Raw genomic sequence first — 18336 nt, forward strand, 5'->3', positions numbered from 1 at the left:
CTCCCATCTTAAATCACGGGCATCTACTAAGTCCATCTTCAAAAAATGAAGGGGTTGGACCTGAAACGCTGCGCAGATGTTTTCAAAGTTCACGGTTCTTAATCACAGCTGCACATTGCCCTCCACGGAGGAGCCTTAGGACAACTTACGTCCTCCCCTGCACCTGGCGGGCACGGTCTGCCCCACTAGACAACGGGCTCCAGGAGAGTCGTTTGTAGACACAAAGGACATCCACTAGCTCAGCTCTCCGACAAGGTAGTGTTTTCTGCCTCAGCACTTCCCCAGGCAGCTGCCCCCTCCTCTCCTTCCAGAACCTGCCCCGCCCCGCCCCGCCCCCAGGGCGGAGTCGCATCGAGGCCCCGCCCCCAGCGCGGCCCCTTTTGCGGGACCCGCCCCAGGGTGAGGCGACGCGGGCATTAGAGGCGGGGCCGCGCCCCTCACGGCCGCTGTGCTGCCACCGCCCCGAAAATGGCGCCGGGGCGGTTCTGGCGCTGCTGCCTACGCGGCGCAGGCTGGGTGCCAGTGCTGTTCATCACTTTCGTGGTGGCGTGGTCCTACTACGCGTACGTGGTGGAGCTGTGTGTGTGTGAGTACCGGGCGGGCGGACGGGCGGGACGCGGCCCGCGGCGGCGCCGTGGGGTGGACGCTCGCTCCGCAGGGCTTCCCGGAGGAGCCGGGGCGGAAGTGTGTGGCCGGCTCTGCGTCTGTGACGCTCGCAGCGAAGAGCCGGGCCGGGGGGCGGCGGCCGTGGGGGCCGCGGGGTCGCTCCGCCGAGGACGACTGCCGCGGACGCGACGGGCGGCCGCTTCCAGCCTCCTGCGCTGCCGGCGCGTGGGAAGTTCATTATTGCACGTCAGAGTCAGGAACTCGCAGACAATACTGCTTTTAGACAAAGAATAAGTGAGGTGATGATCATCTTCGCTGCTGTTTTCTGACGGAGGTTTCTAGTTCGCTCATCCCTCAGATGTTGAGATCTCCTTTTATTGTCCTTAACTGTTTCCCTCGTTAGTTCTCACCCGAGTCCCTGGAAAAGGGAAGGCACATCCCGTTACACTTCAGAGGTTTAGGACACTGGTTTGGTTAGGTTGTGCTTAAGATGGAAGGAAATTGGCTGTCAATCCAAACATTGTTCTGGGCTGTTGCGCGGTTGGTCTGGCCTAAGGGAACAGGCGTGGTGCGACCGCTCAGATTGACACCGGCCTGTGCCCGTCTGGCCGCTGGCAGTGTCCGCTCTTCGGGGAAACGGGGGGGCCACACCGTCTGCGGGGTTTGTCAGAGCAGCCCCTTGCTATCCCTCGCCTTCGCGTCCACGCCGAGTCCACGCTATCGAAAGGACCGCTGTTATATATACTTAAAGAAAGAGCCCCGTGAGATAGAAACGAGCCGTGTGAATGGAAAGCTGTGCCGCCCACTCCGCTTGAAGGTTGACACCACCAGGACTTCCGCAGTTATGGCTGCGGGTTTGTACAGCTCTCAAATAAGTACTTGGCAAAAACCGAGTTCCGCACGTGGAGGAGAATGCTTTGCCTCAGAAGGCTTGAAGATAGGTTTTTAAATGAAACTATCCACCTTTAAGAAAATTATTTTGTACTCTGGAATATTTAATTCCAAGGAAAATAGAACCAGAATAAATTAGTTGTGGAATACATTTCCAAATAATAATCTGCTGAATATTATTTAGTCTCGTCTTTTTGGAGACCAGAATGTTTACTAACAATGATTTTTGAATCCATTAAGGTTGGCTAGAGTTAGGGTTTTTTGTTGGTTTTTTTTTTTGAGACTACTTCCAGTAGGTGATAGTGATCATAGGGTTCTCATCAGCTTATGGTAATACTTTATCTTATTTACTTGGAAGTGGGCATTCATTACAAAAGTTGTACCTGTCTTATTTAATTCTGTCAGAAGATTGTCCCCACCCTATTTTAATCCCATAGTGGTTTTGAAGTAAAGTCTCTGACGAAGCACTAAAAATGTGCATTTATGTTGAAATTGCACATTTAATCTATCGAAAGATGACATCAAACATAAAGAAAGGAAAATGAACATGAATTAAGAAGTCCTGTGTGCACTAATGGGGATGGAGGGGGGCATTTCATCATTCTTCCTTCAATATGCCACAGATGTAAGAAATGAGACTGAGCAAATAGGCTCTTTGGTTAGGTCACACAATTGTTGAGTGGGTATTAGAATGTACCACATCTCTCTATTATACATATGATTTTTAGTGAGCCATGAGGGTATTTTAAAATACTGATGGTGAAAGGTCTTACATAGTGCCTGTATTTAATACTTCTAAGTTATCTGAGTTAGAGTAGGGAGAATTTGGGAGGTCTGCTGGACTTGAGCATAAAAACTCGTTCAGACTCATATTCAAACTTTTCTTTAAATTATTCATGTATATTTGTTTTAATGAGCACAGACCCGCCCATTGAAATACATTAATATATAACTTTTTTATATTTTTTTATTAATACTATATAACTTTAAATTGAGAGAAGTGTCTTAATGTGTTGTTTTCATCATTTTTATAAAATTTTCATAGCTTCTGGTATTCTTTATCAAACTATATGGTAAAGGATGATAATAATTATCTTTACATGTGTTAATTTATTTAATGCTCATAATAATCTCCATAAAGTAGGCCCTGGCCGGGTAGCTCAGTTGGTTAGAGCATCCCTGATGCACCAAAGTTGTGGGTTCGTTCTCTAGTCAGGGCACATACAAAAGTCAGCTAGTGAATGCATAGATAAGTGGAACAACAAATCTGTGTTCCCCTCTCTCTCTCTTTCTCTTTCCCTCTCTCCCCTTCCTCTCTCTCTAAAATCAATAAAAATAAATTACTATGCAAGATAAGTCTATTTGTTTATCCAGACCTGGACACTCGGGCACATTTCAGTATTATTTATGATCCATTTGTAAAGGGTTTCCCAAAATTCACGCAAGATTTGAATTTTGCGTGAGCATTAACAACAACAAAAAAATAAATAAAAGCCTAATTTTACTTGGTTTATTGAATCAGATTCTAATATCTGTTGCCCTTTGATTTCAATCCCTTCAATTTGATAAGCATTACCAAGTACCAATTATGGCCCAGGAGCAGGAACAATGAAGACCACGGCTTTGCGTATGTGCCAGCAAAACCGTGGAGGCCATTTACCCGATGTGCTATTCCATACATAACCCTATACTGTATACTTTATGAATCAATAAAAAATTTACAATTTTTAATTATAAACCTGTGTTTTCTATCAAAATTACTTCTTGCATGAATTTTGGGACACCCTTTATAAGGCAGCGATTTTCAACCCGTGTGGCGAGGCACACTGGTGTGCTGCAAGAATTTTTAAAACATACTGTACCTGGCCCTAGCTGGTTTGCCTCAGTGGATAGAGTGTCGGCCTGGGGACTGAGGGGTCCCAGGTTGGATTCCGGTCAAGGGCACATGCCCGGGTTGTGGGCTTGGTCCCCAGTCGGGGGTGTGCAGGAGGCAGCCCACCAATGATTCTCTCTCATCATTGATGTTTCTTTCTCTCTCCCCCTCCCCCTCCCGCTCTCCCTCTCCCTTTCCCCTTCTCCCTCCCTCTCCTTCTCCCTCTCTCTCTCTCCCTCCCCTCCCCTCCCCTCCTCTCCTCCTCTCCCCCTTCCTCTCTGAAATCAATAAAAATCATACAGTACCTATTTAGTCAGGGGCACTGACCTCTTTTCCCTTAGATTGTCAAATACAAAAAATGACAACAGCCAACACAATAGCCATCTGATGCCCTGGCCTATGTGGTTCAGTGGTTAGAGTATCAGCCTTTGGACCGAAGGGTCGAGGATTCAGTTCCCAGTTAAGGGCACATACCTGGGTATGGGTTTGTTACCCAACCCTGGTCAGGGCACATGCAGGAGGCAACCAGTAGATGTGTTTCCCTCACATCAATGTTTTTCTCTCTCTCTCCTGCTCCCTTCCATTCTCTAAAAATCAATGGGAAAATATCCTTGGGTAAGTATTAACAAATTTATAAATATATTTAGGATTGTTGTGTCCTCTTGATGAATTGACCTTTTATCATTGTGAAATGACCTTCCTACTCCTGGTGATAGTGTTTACTTTGAAATATACTTTGGCAAATATTAACATGTCTACTAATCTTTCTTTGAATTAGTGTTAGCATGGTATGTCTTTCTCCTTCCTTTTACTTTAACCTGTTTATATTTGTATATTTAAAATGTATTTGTTTGACCAGCCGGTGTGGCCCAGTGGTTGAGCATCGACAGACCTATGAACCAGGAGGTCACGGTTCGATTCTCTGTCAGGGCACATGCCTGGATTTCAGGCTCCCCCTTGGGGGTGTGCAGGAGGCGGCCGAGCAATGATTCTCTTTCATCATTGATGTTTCTGTCTTTCTCTCTTCCTTTCTGAAATCTATAAAAAATATATTTTAAAAAATGCATTTTTTGTAAACAGCATATAGTAGGTCTTGTCTTTTTTGTTTGTTTTGTTAATCCTCATAACATCTTTTACATTGATATCTAGAAAGACTGGAAGAGGCGGGGGGGGGGGGGGAGAGAGAGAGAGAGAGAGAGAAACATTGATGTGAGCGAGACACATCGATTGGTTGCCTCCCACACATGTCCAGACATGGCCAGGAATTGAGCCAGCAACTGAACTACATGCCCTTGACCGGAATCAAACCCATGACCCTTCAATCCATGGACTAATGCTCTAACCAGTGATCCAAACCGGCTAGGGCAGGTCTTGTTTTTTTTTTTTTAATCCAATCTGAAAATCTCTGCCTTTTAAAAAATTGACATGTAGCATCATATTAGTTTCAGGACTACAGCATACTATTCATATGTATCTATATTGAAAAATGATCACCACAACAAATGTAGTTAACATTCATCACCAGAAATAGTTACAAGTTTTTTTCCTTGTGATGAGAACTTTTAAGATTTATTCTCTTGCCGAAACCGGTTTGGCTCAGTGGATAGAGCGTCGGCCTGCAGACTGAAAGGTCCCAGGTTCGATTCCGGTCAAGGGCATGTACCTGGGTTGCGGGCACATCCCCAGTGGGAGATGTGCAGGAGGCAGCTGATCGATATTTCTCTCTCATCGATGTTTCTAACTCTCTATCTCTCTCCCTTCCTCTCTGTAAAAAATCAATAAAATATATTAAAAAAAGGAAAGATTTATTCTCTTAGCAAGTTTCAAATATATAATACAGTATCATTAACTATAGTCACCATGCTGTACAATCTCTGCCTTTTTAACTGAGGTGTTTTGACTATTTACATTTAATGTGATTATTGAAATGGTTAAGTTTAAGCCTTCTCATTTGTTATTTTTTAATCTGTCCTATCCTTCCTTCTGCCTTCTTTTGAATTAACCAACTTTTAAATGATTTAAAATTTCTGAATTATTCTTATGATTTTCTCTTCCTTGTTGGCTTATTAGCTGTAACTCTTATTTTAGTGATTGCTTTAAGGTTTATAGCTTACATCTTTTAACTTATCATAACCTATCTTCAAGTGATATACAATTTCACATGCTTTTACCTTATAAAAGCATTCCTTCATTTCTTCCCTCCAAGCCTTTATGCTATTGTTGTCATACATTTTATGTTGTAAAACTCACACTATATTGCTATCATTTTGTTTAAACAAACAGCTTATTATTTTTTTTAAAGATTTGAATAATAAGAAAACAAATGTTACATGTTTACCCATGTAGTTACCATTTCTAGTGCTCTTCCTTCTTATTTATTTATTTATTTGTTTGTTTTGTATTGATTTGAGAGAGAGAGAGAAGAAACATCAGTTTGTTATTCCAGTTATTTATGTATTCATTGGTTGATTTCTTGTCTGTGTCCTGACTGGAAATCGAACCCCCAGCCTTGGCATATTAGGGCAACACTCTAACAAACTGAACTACCCAGCCAGGGCTCTTCTTTCTTTCTTTCTCTCTTTTCCTTCCTTCCTTCCTTCCTTCCTTCCTTCCTTCCTTCCTTCCTTCCTTCCTTCCTCCCTCCCTCCCTCCCTCCCTCCCTCCCTCCCTCCCTCCCTTCTCTCTCTCTCTCTCTCTCTCTCTCTCTCTCTCTCTCTCTCTCTCTCATCTCTCATCTCTCTCTCATCTCTCTCTTTAAAATCCTCACCTGAGGATATTTTCCCCATTGGGTTTTAGAGAGGAAGGCAGGGAGAGAGGAAGAAAGGGAGAGAGAAACATTAATGTGACAGAGACACATCGATTGCCTCCTGCACTTGCCCCAACCAGGGCAGGGCTTGAACCTGCAACCTAAGTACGTGCCCTTGACTGGGATTCAAACCCAAGACCCTTCAGTGGGCAGGCCAGTGCTCTAACCATTGTACATACCAGCCAGGGCCAGCCTAGGACCTTTCTGATGGTGACATTGCTAAAGCACTGGTAGGAGTATAAAATGGTACAGCCCCTAAAACAGGGATTTTGGGGATAAGTGGACAGATTTACTTTTGGTCCAGTAATCCTACCATTAGGAATCTACACTGAAAATAAACTTCCATAAATGACACATGCATAAAATTATTTATTGCCACATCATTGTAGCAGCAGAAGATTAGAGACAACCCAGATGTCTATCAATAGAGGCCTAATCGTATTACTGGAACTCCCATACAATGGAGTACTGTGCAGTGCTTTACAAACAAGCCATGATTGTGTCCATGTACTCATGTATAATGATGGAAAAAAAGGTGTGGAATGGTTTATAAATGGAGAAACGGGAAATATAGGGTGGATAAAAGTAGGTTTACAATTGTGAGTATAGGAAACACAGAGCTTATACTTGTATTATTATTTATTAATGTATTATTTTCCATATAAACAACTGTGTAAACCTACTTTTACCTCACCCTGTGTGTACTTACTTGCTTATTTTGCTAAGAGAAATATTAGAAGGATAAAACAGACATTAATAAAAATGATTACTTGGGATGAGGAGTAAAAGCCAGGCCTTTCTGAGTACCTCTTTATAGAGTTTTGACTTTTAAACCATTGATACTTTATTCAGATTATTCAGATTGAAAAAAATAAAAGAGGGGAATAAAAGCAAACAGTTCAGTTTGAAATCATGAAATAAATGAACTTAATTTTTAAATTATTTTTTCTTTTTAAAAATGAACTTGATTTTTTTTTTTTTACAGAGAGGAAGGGTGAGGGATAGAGAGTTAGAAACATCGATGAGAGAGAGACATCGATCAGCTGCCTCCAGCACACCCCCCACTGGGGATGTGCCTGCAACCAAGGTACATGCCCTTGGCCGGAATCGAACCTGGGACCCTTCAGTCTGCAGGCCGACGCTCTATCCACTGAGCCAAACCGGTTAGGGCAAAAATGAACTTGATTTTATATAAAGTTGATACTATAACTACACACAGGAAAGAATTATTTCAAATGACTTTTGAACATAGTACTCCTTAGTGGGATATAGTTTAAAGCCAAGCCAAATAAATTTAAAAGTTGCAAAGAAATCTTAAACTAGTATGCAGTTTTTAAACTATTTTATGTATATTTTAGGAAAAAACAAGTAAGTAAATTAATTAGGAACTAAGATTTTTTTTTTTTTTTTATTGCTTAAAGTATTACAAAGGGTATTACATATGTGTCCATTTTATCACCCCGCCCTAGACAGTCCCCTAGCCTCCCCTATCCCCCAGTGTCTTATGTCCATTGGTTATGCTTATATGCATGCATACAAGTCCTTTAGTTGATCTCTTACCCCCCTACCTCCTGCCCCCCAACCCTCCCCGGCCTTCCTGCTGCAGTTTGACAATCTGTTTGAGGCTGCTCTGCCTCTGTATCTATTATTGTTCAAAAGTTTATAATGGTCTCTGTTATCCATGAATGAGTGAGATCATGTGGTATTTTTCCTTCATTGACTGGCTTATTTCACTTAGCATAATGCTCTCCAAGGAACTAAGATTTTCATTGTAAAAACAAAGAGATACAAATTTGATACCAAATAAATTATTTAAAAACCTCTATAGAGATACATCACAGACTAAATAACTCTGAGTGCCATAGAGGAGATTCCTGTTCATTCTTTAGGTAGCATTAAGGAAAGAGCTAACGATACTTCAAACTATAAACATATGGATACACTTAAAATGAACAAAGGTCTGGAAAAAATGTGTAATGTGATTGCAGTGTTAATGATAAGTAATTTGAATTTTAGCATTTTAGTGTTTTTAGGACTTTTGTGCAATTCTAAAGTTGTATTAGAGTTTACATTTTATAACTAAACTTTGTTTTTATGAAAATGATATTAAGATGAATAGTCAACTGGCGATAAAACTTATGTACAAAATGTTTAAAGTATAATATTCATTGTTTTTTCTTTTATTCTAGTTACTCTTTCTGGAAATGGAGAAAATGGTAAGACACTTTTAGTCTCAGTTTAAGTAGACTTCTTATGGTATCATAATTGCAACCTTCCTACTTTTTATTTAGTGATGACATTTGTGCTTTTATTTTTAGAAAGACAATATATATTTTAAGCTTAAATAACTAAAATGAGATGTAATACTGGGTTTATTTCTATACATTCAATATATTCTTTTTAAAAAAATATATATATTTATTGATTTCAGAGAGGAAGAGAGAGGGAGAGAGAGATAGAAACATCAGTGATGAGAGAATCATTGATTGGCTGCTTCCTGCACACCCTCTATTGGGGATCGAGCCCACAACATGGGCATGTGCCCTTGACCGGAATCGAACCTGGGACCCTTCAGTCCAGAGGCCATCGGTCTATCCACTGAGCCAAACCGGCTAGGGCTCAATATATTCTTCTTTGCACTATTAGTAAGTTGTTATTTTGTAAGGCACCTAATACCCAAACTTCTTTGGTATACTTATATATATATTTCTGCCTTGTATAGACTTTAGAATTCTATAGTAATAGTTTAGATATTTAGTATCAGTTTTAGCTAGGGTGGAGGAAGGAATTTTATTTTCTTTTGTTTGTGCATTTGTTAAAAATAGCACTGACAATTAGTTAAATAGGCAGACTGTAAAAATGAAGATTGCTAGTTCATTTTGAAAGGGAATTAAAGTTTTTATAATGACTAGTCAATGACAATATTTTGAGAAGAATATTTGCTCAAAATTCACTGAGATAAAATAATTTTTTCTACCTATTGAGATCAAATTTCAAAAATAAAATTTGATTTGAGATATGGAAATCCAGAGGATTTCTAGAACGGTTGAATAGTTAGAAATTAATATTTATTCTTATTACTGGAAATAATTAGGCATTCATTATGTAAATCTCAAGTTACCTTTGAATCTGGTGTCTCATTAACAGAACAAACTCAATCTTGGTAGGCATGCTTTTCTTCCTTTAAATCAGTACTGTTTTCCATATGTTGAATACGCACATACAGAATGCAGAGAATTTCTGAAATTCTTACAACAGAATTTTAAACTTGTATCATTATTTCTTGGGGCTATTTTCCCCATGTCTTCCAAAGAGTGTTTTGATGATTTTTTTGTTTGCTTATTAGTCTTTAATTCAATTATAGGTGATATTTGAATCAGATATTTTGATTTATAGGTTCAGTTTTTCTTTCAGCTTTGATTTAATTTGCTTAGGGAACTTTTGCTTTATATATTTCTTCCAGCATATATATGACCAGAAGTTTGTTATTAGCAATCAAATTGATTCAAACTTACTTAAAAGCAATATTTTTTGTTCTTTACGTCATATTTTTTAAAATATGTTTTTATTGATTTCAGAGAGGAAGGGAGAGGGAGAGAGAAACATCAATGATGAGAGAGAATCATCTATCGACTGCCTCCTGCACTCCCCCTACTGGGGATTGAGCCCACACCCAGGTATGTGCCCTGACTGGGAACGGAATCATGACCTCCTGGATCATAGGTTGATGCTCAACCACTGAGCTACACTAGCCAGGCTGCATCATAATTTTGATGCTGGAGGGGTAAGTCTCTAGTGGCAACTTAAACCCAGAGCCAAGAGGTTATTTGGGCTTGGAGCAGAAAAGAATTCAAGACTAGAGCCAGAGAAGAGGTTAAAGTGGAAAAGCAGGTTTTATTGAGTAGAGGGGACAAGCAAGAAAAACCACTCTACTGGACTCTCCTCACCAAAGAAGGAAGATAGATCCCAACCATCTCTACAGATTGACTTACATCTGTTTGTAGTTTCTATGGAAAATTGCTGGTATGGGGAAATAGAGAGTGGGAAAAGGTTGAGATTAACCTTTACAAGGTTTATTTTGTGGCATTGTGTTTTCCCTTTATGGCAGTGGTTCTCAACCTTCCTGATGCCGCGACCCTTTAATACAGTTCCTCATGTTGTGGTGACCCCCAATTTCATTGTTACAGATTGAGCATAATTAAAGCATAGTGATTAATCACAAAAACAATATGTAATTATATATGTGTTTTCTGATGGTCTTAGGCGACCCCTGTGAAAGGGTCGTTCGACCCCCAAAGGGGTCGCAACCCACAGGTTGAGAACCACTGCTTTATGGTATGTGTAAATGATAAGGTATGGGTGAGTAGCTGTTAATCAATCTTTGCAGAAATTTTCTTTGTCCAGAGGCTCTTCATGATCTGCTTGCATCTCCAGTCAGCTGAGTTTCGTGTCAGACAGCATGTAGCCGGCCCCTGACTTAACTTTGTTTGACTTTAGTTAATTTATATAGCTCTCATGCCCCTTCCCTATATCAACTTGATAATAATAATGATCTGTTAAGTACTTACTATATTACCAGCATCATACTGAGAGATTTATTTTACCTGTTTTGTAACTGAGGGTTACAATTTTTAAAAGCAAAAGCCATTTTGTTTTTATTCTTATGGAGAGCTGAAATATTCTGAAAATATGTTAAATGTTTTTTAACATATTTCTGGAGTATATTGTTTTATATTTTGGTCATAGTGTAAGTAACTAAATGACCAAGTTTAAAGTAATTCTAGGTTACCATTTATTTCAAAGCTATATGATATTCTGTAGATGAGGATTAATAGACTTGGTTGAATATCAGGCCAGGCAAAAGTATAAATCAGTGAAGTGAGTTAAGAAGTTGACAGTTGGTATAACAGTAGGAGACTGAGCTCCAGCATGCTTTTCCAAAGGAAAAAAACAAGGAAAGAAATTGTATTGAGTCCACTGGGTAGAACACTGGAGGGAACAGAGATGATACAAAGTACCGATTTTGAGAATCCAGGATTTTCAATGAGGATTACAATCAGTTTTAATGGAAATGAAAATAAGGCAAATTTGAACATAAGAGGAGGTTGTGGTATCTGTCCTGGCGCTCAGCACATTTGGTTGTGCCCCAGGGGGTCCAGAAAAAGGGAAGGTACAAGTTACCCAGGCACTTCAAGAGTATGTTATCATAGATGCAAAAAGACAGATAGTCTCAGTTAAGGTAAAGTATAACCTTGTCAGTGAATATACAGGCCTAGCACATAACTGCTTATAGTTAAAGTTTAATTTCAAACCATCCTTTGTGGTTACTTTAGGTCTCTGAGTTGACAATTTTTTATTTTATTTTAAAAGAAACTTTTTTAAAACCAAAAACATAAGGAAAAATAACCTCAGACCAAAGGAAGAACAGGATTTATTATGTGCCAGGCATTGTTGTGTTTTGCATTTATTATATTAGCTCATAAATATTAAGCAACTAACTTTAATCTAGTGGTTTATTGAAGTCTGAGCAAATTATTTGGGGAGTAGAGTATGAAGGGGTAATGAATTCATAAGGTAATGGAGAAGGTTTTTGTGGAAGAAGTAGTATTTGATCTGAAATTTAAAATGGGTAGAACAAACTTTTTAAAAAATATATTTCTATTGATTTTAGTGAGAGAGGAAGGGAGAGGGATAGAGAGATAAAAACATCGATGAGAGAGAAACACCGATTGGCTGCCTCCTGCACATCCTCTACTGGGGATTGAACCTGAAACCCGGGCATTTGCCCTGACCGGGAATTGAACCAGTGACCACTTGGTTCATGGGTCAACGTTCAACGAGTGAGTCACACAGGTTGGGCATACTTGTGTTTTTTAGTGGGTTTGTGATGTTGAATTCTAAACTTAGAATTTAAGTACCTGGTAGAAAGTTCTTGCTTCTTGTGGAAATCATTCTCACTTCTTCCAAATAGAAAACTACAGAACCCAACAGTGAGTTAATATTTGGAGATAAGTATGTTGTAGTCTTACACTAATTTACTTGGGAAAGAGTTATGACAGAAATTCAAAGTGGCTGAAATTTTTGATTACTCTATGTTGAAAGGAGAATGAAATTTAGGATATCTTTCTGAACAATCCAAGAATTAAATTTTTCTAATGTACTGATTATTTGCTGTGTTATGAACTTCCTTTATTTTCAGTTCATATTTAATGTTCATAGTAATAGAACATTTATTTAATATTCATAGCACTGGATTTAATGTTCATAGTAATGGAATCTGGTTTAAGTCATTGAAAATCTTTTAGAAGAGCTTGAAATGCAACCAGTGAAAGAGGTGTTTCAACTATATCTTCAGCAACTCAATAAAATCAAATCTCATCTCAGACTAATATTACAGAAACCATAAACCATGCTCTTAAATACAGAATGCTCCTTCATATCTGTAATATTTCATCATGCAGATAAAGGACTTTATATATTTTATATCTTTAGTGTGTTTTAATTATTTTTTATTAGGTTAAACCTCCTGACTCTAAATATTGTGTTTTAATGTAATGCTTTTTCCTGTTTTCACCAGGATTCAATGAAATATTATTTGTTTTTATTTACCAGGAAAGGCCGTTGTTTACCTTGTGGCTTTTCATCTGTTCTTTGTTATGTTTGTATGGTCCTATTGGATGACAATTTTCACCTCTCCCGCTTCCCCCTCCAAAGAGGTAAATTTAATGTTGGTAATTGCCAAATGCTGTAATTATGGAAATATTTTCCCTGTGTTACCTTTGTGAAAGCTTTATTATATAGTGCATTTGTTCTGTTTCCATTCATGGATCCTGCTTGGTAATTCTGCATTGTGGATGACTCATAAGCCTATTCTCAGATACAACTCTACTGACATAGCATAGTTAGAGAGTAATGATGTGTTAAAGTTTAGCTGTACTTATACAGTGGGGCCTTGGCTTATGAGTGTCCCGACTAACGAGTTTTTTGAGATACCAGTTGTCTCTCGGCTGACTTTTTGCATTGAGTTGATAGAGTAATTTGAGTTAACGAGCTCCTTAACGAACTCGGTCTCTGAATGAATTAAACTCGTAAGTGAAGGCCCCACTGTATTCTTCTGCCATGTTATATTTTCTTAAAGACATACTTATGCCACTGGAGTAAAAAAATCTTAAGAGACAGAATGAAGTTAGAAAAGTAGGTTTTGTTTTTAGAAATCTTTTAACATATTTCTCAGGTCTGAATGAGTATGCTACAACTAAAGAGTTGATTTGATTGTGGGAATTAATTGTCTAGGGCAGTGGTTCTTTAAAAAAATATATTTTATTGATTTTTTACAGAGAGGAAGGGAGAGAGATAGAGAGCTAGAAACATCTATGAGAGAGAAACATCGATCAGCTGCCTCCTGCACATCTCCTACTGGGGATACGCCCGCAACCCAGGTACATGCCCTTGACCGGAATTGAACCTGGGACCTTTCAGTCCACAGGCCGACGCTCTATCCACTGAGCCAAACCGGTTTCGGCTAGGGCAGTGGTTCTTAACCTTCCTAATGCTGCGACCCGTTAATACAGTTCCTCATGTTGTGGTGACCCCCAACCATAAAATTATTTTCGTTGCTACTTCATAACTGTAATTTTGCTACTGTTATGAATCGTAATGTAAATATCTGATATGCAGGATGTATTTTCATTGTTACAAATTGAACATAATTAAAGCATAGTGATTAATCACAAAAACAATATGTAATTATATATGTGTTTTCCGATGGTCTTAGGCGACCCTTGTGAGAGGGTCGTTCGACCGCGAAAGGGGTCGTGACCCATAGATTGAGAACCGCTGGTCTAGGGTACTGCTTGTTACACCTTAATTTGGCCAGTGTTTCTTCTAGTTGAAGGTTCTATCTAAAAAATAATGTGAGTGAACGTTTACATAGAGTAAGTTTCAAGACCAGTGTGTCTCTCTTGCCTTGACATTTCCTGAATTCACCTTTACCTGTAATTTAATATAGTTAGATGTTTAATATATTCCCTAGAGTTAGGATCGTCTGAGTTTGGTTTTTCTGCTGTAACATATTACTTAATGAATCTGAGCCTTAGTTTCTCATTGGAAAATGAAGTTAATAATAGTGCCTATCTCTGTAAGATTTTTTTGTGAGAATTAAATGAGATTCACTCATGTAAAGCTTTTGATATAGTACCTGCCACATGATTAGCACTCAGATATTAGCTGATGATGACAATGTAATTATTTCTCTTCATAATTCATTAAATTTATAGACCACATGTTTAAAATGATCAATTTCCACTTAACTTTCTATAGAATAATATATATGCAGAAAAATATACGTACCATAAGTGTACACTTGATGAATTTTCACAAACTAAACACACTTGAGTGACCACCACCCAGGTAAGAAGCAGAACATTACCAGCTTCCCGTAGCTTCATGCTCCCTTTCACTAACCCACTTCATGGGAAGCCACTCCAGTAGCGCTGATTAGTTTTGCCTAGTATTTCACGTAGATGGGGTCATACAGGACATATACTTTGTGTGTGTGGCTTCTTTCATTAACATCCTATTTGTGAGATTTGTTCGTACTGTTGTATACAATTGTGGGAAATTCATTCTCATTATTTAGTATTTAGTTGTGGTCTATAACACAATTTATATACCTCGTCTGCTGTTGATGGGTACAGACGTTTGGATAGCTTCTAGTTTAAGGTTACTACAAATAGTGCTGCTGTGAACATTCTAGTGCATGGACAAATGCATATACATACACACATATGTGCATACATATATGGTTCTTTTGGGTAGATGCATAGGAATAGAATTGCTGGATCATAAGTTATATATACATTCGTCATTAGTAGATAATGCTAATTTTTTTGTCCATTTTCTTATTGTGTGCTTTTGTTTTAAGAGGTATTATAAAACATTAATAAAACAGTGTTTCTTCAAGTACATTCTTCAGACATTGGTAATAGTCAACCCTTAAATTTATGCCATCCATATCTAAATCTCTTAAGTTGAGAAAAGGGCCTGATTTTATTTAATGAATCACTTGTGATGGCTGTTGAAACATAGCATGCATGAGAATTTAGTTCTCATTATGGAAAATAAAAATTAGAATGAGAAAAAGCAATTGGTAATACTTTTAAGAAGCAGTATAGTATAGAGGTTAAGAACTCAGACTAGCTCCAGACTGACCAGGTTCAACTCTTACCTCTGCTACTGAGCAGTTGTGTGATGGCAGAGACTTTGCTTAGCTGTCTATAGCTCAGACCTCTCCCCTGTAAAGTGAGGATGACAGTACTACATACCTATGGGATTCTTTTAAGGGTTGAATCAAGTAATGTATGTGATTAATAAATGTATAGTAATATATACTGAATGGCCAGATTATTATGACCCCCTGACGTTTGTAGGCAAATTAGCTATAATTTCGCGCTCAAGTTACTAGAGGGCCAGACCATTATAAACGTCAGAAAAGCACAACATACCTAAGTATTGTTGCTGATCAAGTTCATCCTATCATGTTGATGGCGTCTCCCAATGGAGATGGCTTCTTCCAACAAGACAATGCGCCATGCCACAGTGCTTGTATTGTGCAGGAGTGCTTTCAAGAACATGAGGGAGACTTTACCTTGCTTGGGTGGCTCCCACAATCACCAGATCTCAATCCAATTGAACATTTGTGGGACGAAGTTAAAAGAGCCATCAGGCAGCTGGTTCCACGACCATCAAATCTCACAGAACTGGACAGTGCTGTTCATCAGGCATGGTGTCAGATTCCTCGCATCATCTTTCAACATCTCGTGGAGTCAATGCCAAGAAGAATCGCCGCAGTATTGAAGGCAAAAGGTGGCCCAACGAAGTACTGCTGGGGTGGTCATAATAAGCTGACCGGTCATAATAATATGGCCACTCAGTGTATAATTAATACTATACTAGTAAAGTGCTTCCAAGAATGCCTAGGACACAATAAGTGTCATCTAAATGCCATTATCTTCTTTTCTATTGGTTGTTTTTGGCACCCATTTAGCCTTCTGTCCAGGGCTTAAGCTTTTATATCCACTTCTTCCCTATTTCCACAAGTTTAGCTGCCTGTCCAATTATGCATCCAGTGTCCCTGCTTCCCACATCCTGCCTTCCTTGTCATGACTCTATTATCCAGTATTGTAATTGGTGTTTTACTTGTTTGTATTACCCTATGGGTGCAATGTGCAAAAAAAACCCCAACAGAAACGAAGATAATGGCGTTTAGATGGCACTTACTGTGTCCTTAGCATTCTTGGAAGTACTTTATAGTATTAACTAATAGCCCGGTGCACAAAATTTGTACACATTAAAAGGGAATTAATTGCCCTAACTGGTTTGGCTCAGTGGATAGAGCATCGGCCTTCGGACTCAAGGGTCCCGGGTTCAATTCCGGTCAAGGGCATGTACCTTGGTTGCGGGCACATCCCCAGTGGGGAGTATGCAGGAGGCAGCTGATCGATGTTTCTCTCTCATCGATGTTTCTAACTCTCTATCCCTCTTTCTTCCTCTCTGTAAAAAATCAATAAAATATATATATTTTTAAAAAGGGAATGAATTAGCGGAGATATTTTAATATTGCTATTTGCCCTTTCTCTATAATAGAAGTGTGAGAGATGAAAGGAAATTAGTAAAATGTATATGAAAATAATATATAATTTTAATAATAAACTAACAAAAGGATATAACAACAACAGAGGCATGATATAAAAACGACAAAAACATGATATAAAAACAACAGTGATGCAAACAATGACTGATAAAGTGATTAAACTTTTTCTAATATCTCCCTGTACACCACATTAAGAGTGAAAACACTTTCAGAGTGCTTGACTAATTTCCCTTGTGATGAAGTACTTAGAACTTTAACTGTAACATCACATGCTCTTCAAACTCAAGAGAAAGCAACATATAACTGACCATATGCAAAAACGGGTTCAGGTAGGAATATGCCTATTTTGTCCAGAGTTTGTCCTTGTGATTTATCAATAGTCATCACAAATGCTGGCATTGTGGGAAACGGTCATCGAATCAACTTAAATGGGACGCCAGAGTCAGATGGAGACAAATTAATTCTTGGAATCAGAACAGCCTCTCCCTCTGCAGATCCTGTTAATACTTCAGCTTCGATAATGTTAGGTCATAATCTTTCGATAATAAATCTGGTACCATTACAAAGACCCCATTTACTATTGAGATTTCTCAATAGCATGATGATTGCACCCACTTTCAATTTTAATATATGACACAGCATTCCCAAAGGAGTAATACTATTAAGAAATTCAATGGGAAAATTTTTCGTTTCAGCATCATCTGTGGAATCAATGGAATCATCACTCAAATATGTGTGAAAATCTCCATCGAGTATATCCAAATTCTTTTCATTTAATTTTTGAACATGCTCATTTTTTGGAAAAAGAATTGCACGTTTAGGTATATTTTTAATATTATCTCTGGCAGTGGTTCTAAACCTTGGCTGCACATTAGAATCACCTGGGAATCTTTTTAAAATCCTGATTCCTGGGCCTCATCCTCCGGAAATTGTTTCTTTGTTATGGTGTGGGGCCACAACATCAGTAACAAAGAAACAGAATTAAAATTTTATTGTGGCGAGCCGCTACAGTATTTTGGACAGGTTCAAGCCTTGGACTGATGAGAGGGCATAGTCCCCTCATTGCCACGTGCAAGTCCCAGCTTGGAGGGCAGGGTCCTCCTAGCACAATTATAGTCAACAGCTGTAGTTGTAAGCTTCAACCTATGGTCCGAACACGTGGCCCCACGTGCCTGAGTGATGTAGGCTTGATAGAGTTCAGGTGCATGTAGTTGAGTAGGACTGAAACCCAGGAGAATGTTGTAAACATCTTAGTCACACCCTTACTTTGCCTCGAGCATCTGCTATAAAATAAGGGCATGTCTCTCAGAGAAGCAGCGTCCCCCTGAGACCCGGCTTTCATTCTCTTGTCTGTCTTTTCTAAGCCTTTCAGCTGCCCCCACTTAGGTTCACCCTTGGCTGTGCTGGTGAGGCACACTTTAGAAAGATAATGCCTCCACACTCCCAGGGCGGGTTCCTGCCTCAAACCCCGCCCTTACAGGAAACAGCTCTGGGAAACAGCTTGGGGGA

General features: G+C 39.1%; 1 protein-coding gene across 2 annotated transcripts in view; it reads left to right on the forward strand.

The window, feature by feature from the left end:
• Positions 1-468: 468 nt before the first annotated feature.
• ZDHHC20 (zDHHC palmitoyltransferase 20) overlaps positions 469-18336 on the forward strand; it is a gene marked incomplete at its 5' end in the record, with an annotated part of 85132 nt that continues 67264 nt past the window's right edge. For both annotated transcript variants that reach the window (XM_081083546.1, XM_081083547.1), the window contains 3 exons: positions 469-586; positions 8366-8392; positions 12789-12892. In XM_081083546.1, the coding sequence (XP_080939672.1) occupies positions 469-586; positions 8366-8392; positions 12789-12892 (249 nt within the window). The remainder of the gene's footprint in view (positions 587-8365; positions 8393-12788; positions 12893-18336) is intronic.

Source organism: Myotis nattereri (genome assembly GCF_964212035.1).
Source record: "Myotis nattereri genome assembly, chromosome: 2".
In the NCBI taxonomy this organism is placed as follows: Eukaryota; Metazoa; Chordata; class Mammalia; order Chiroptera; family Vespertilionidae; genus Myotis; species Myotis nattereri.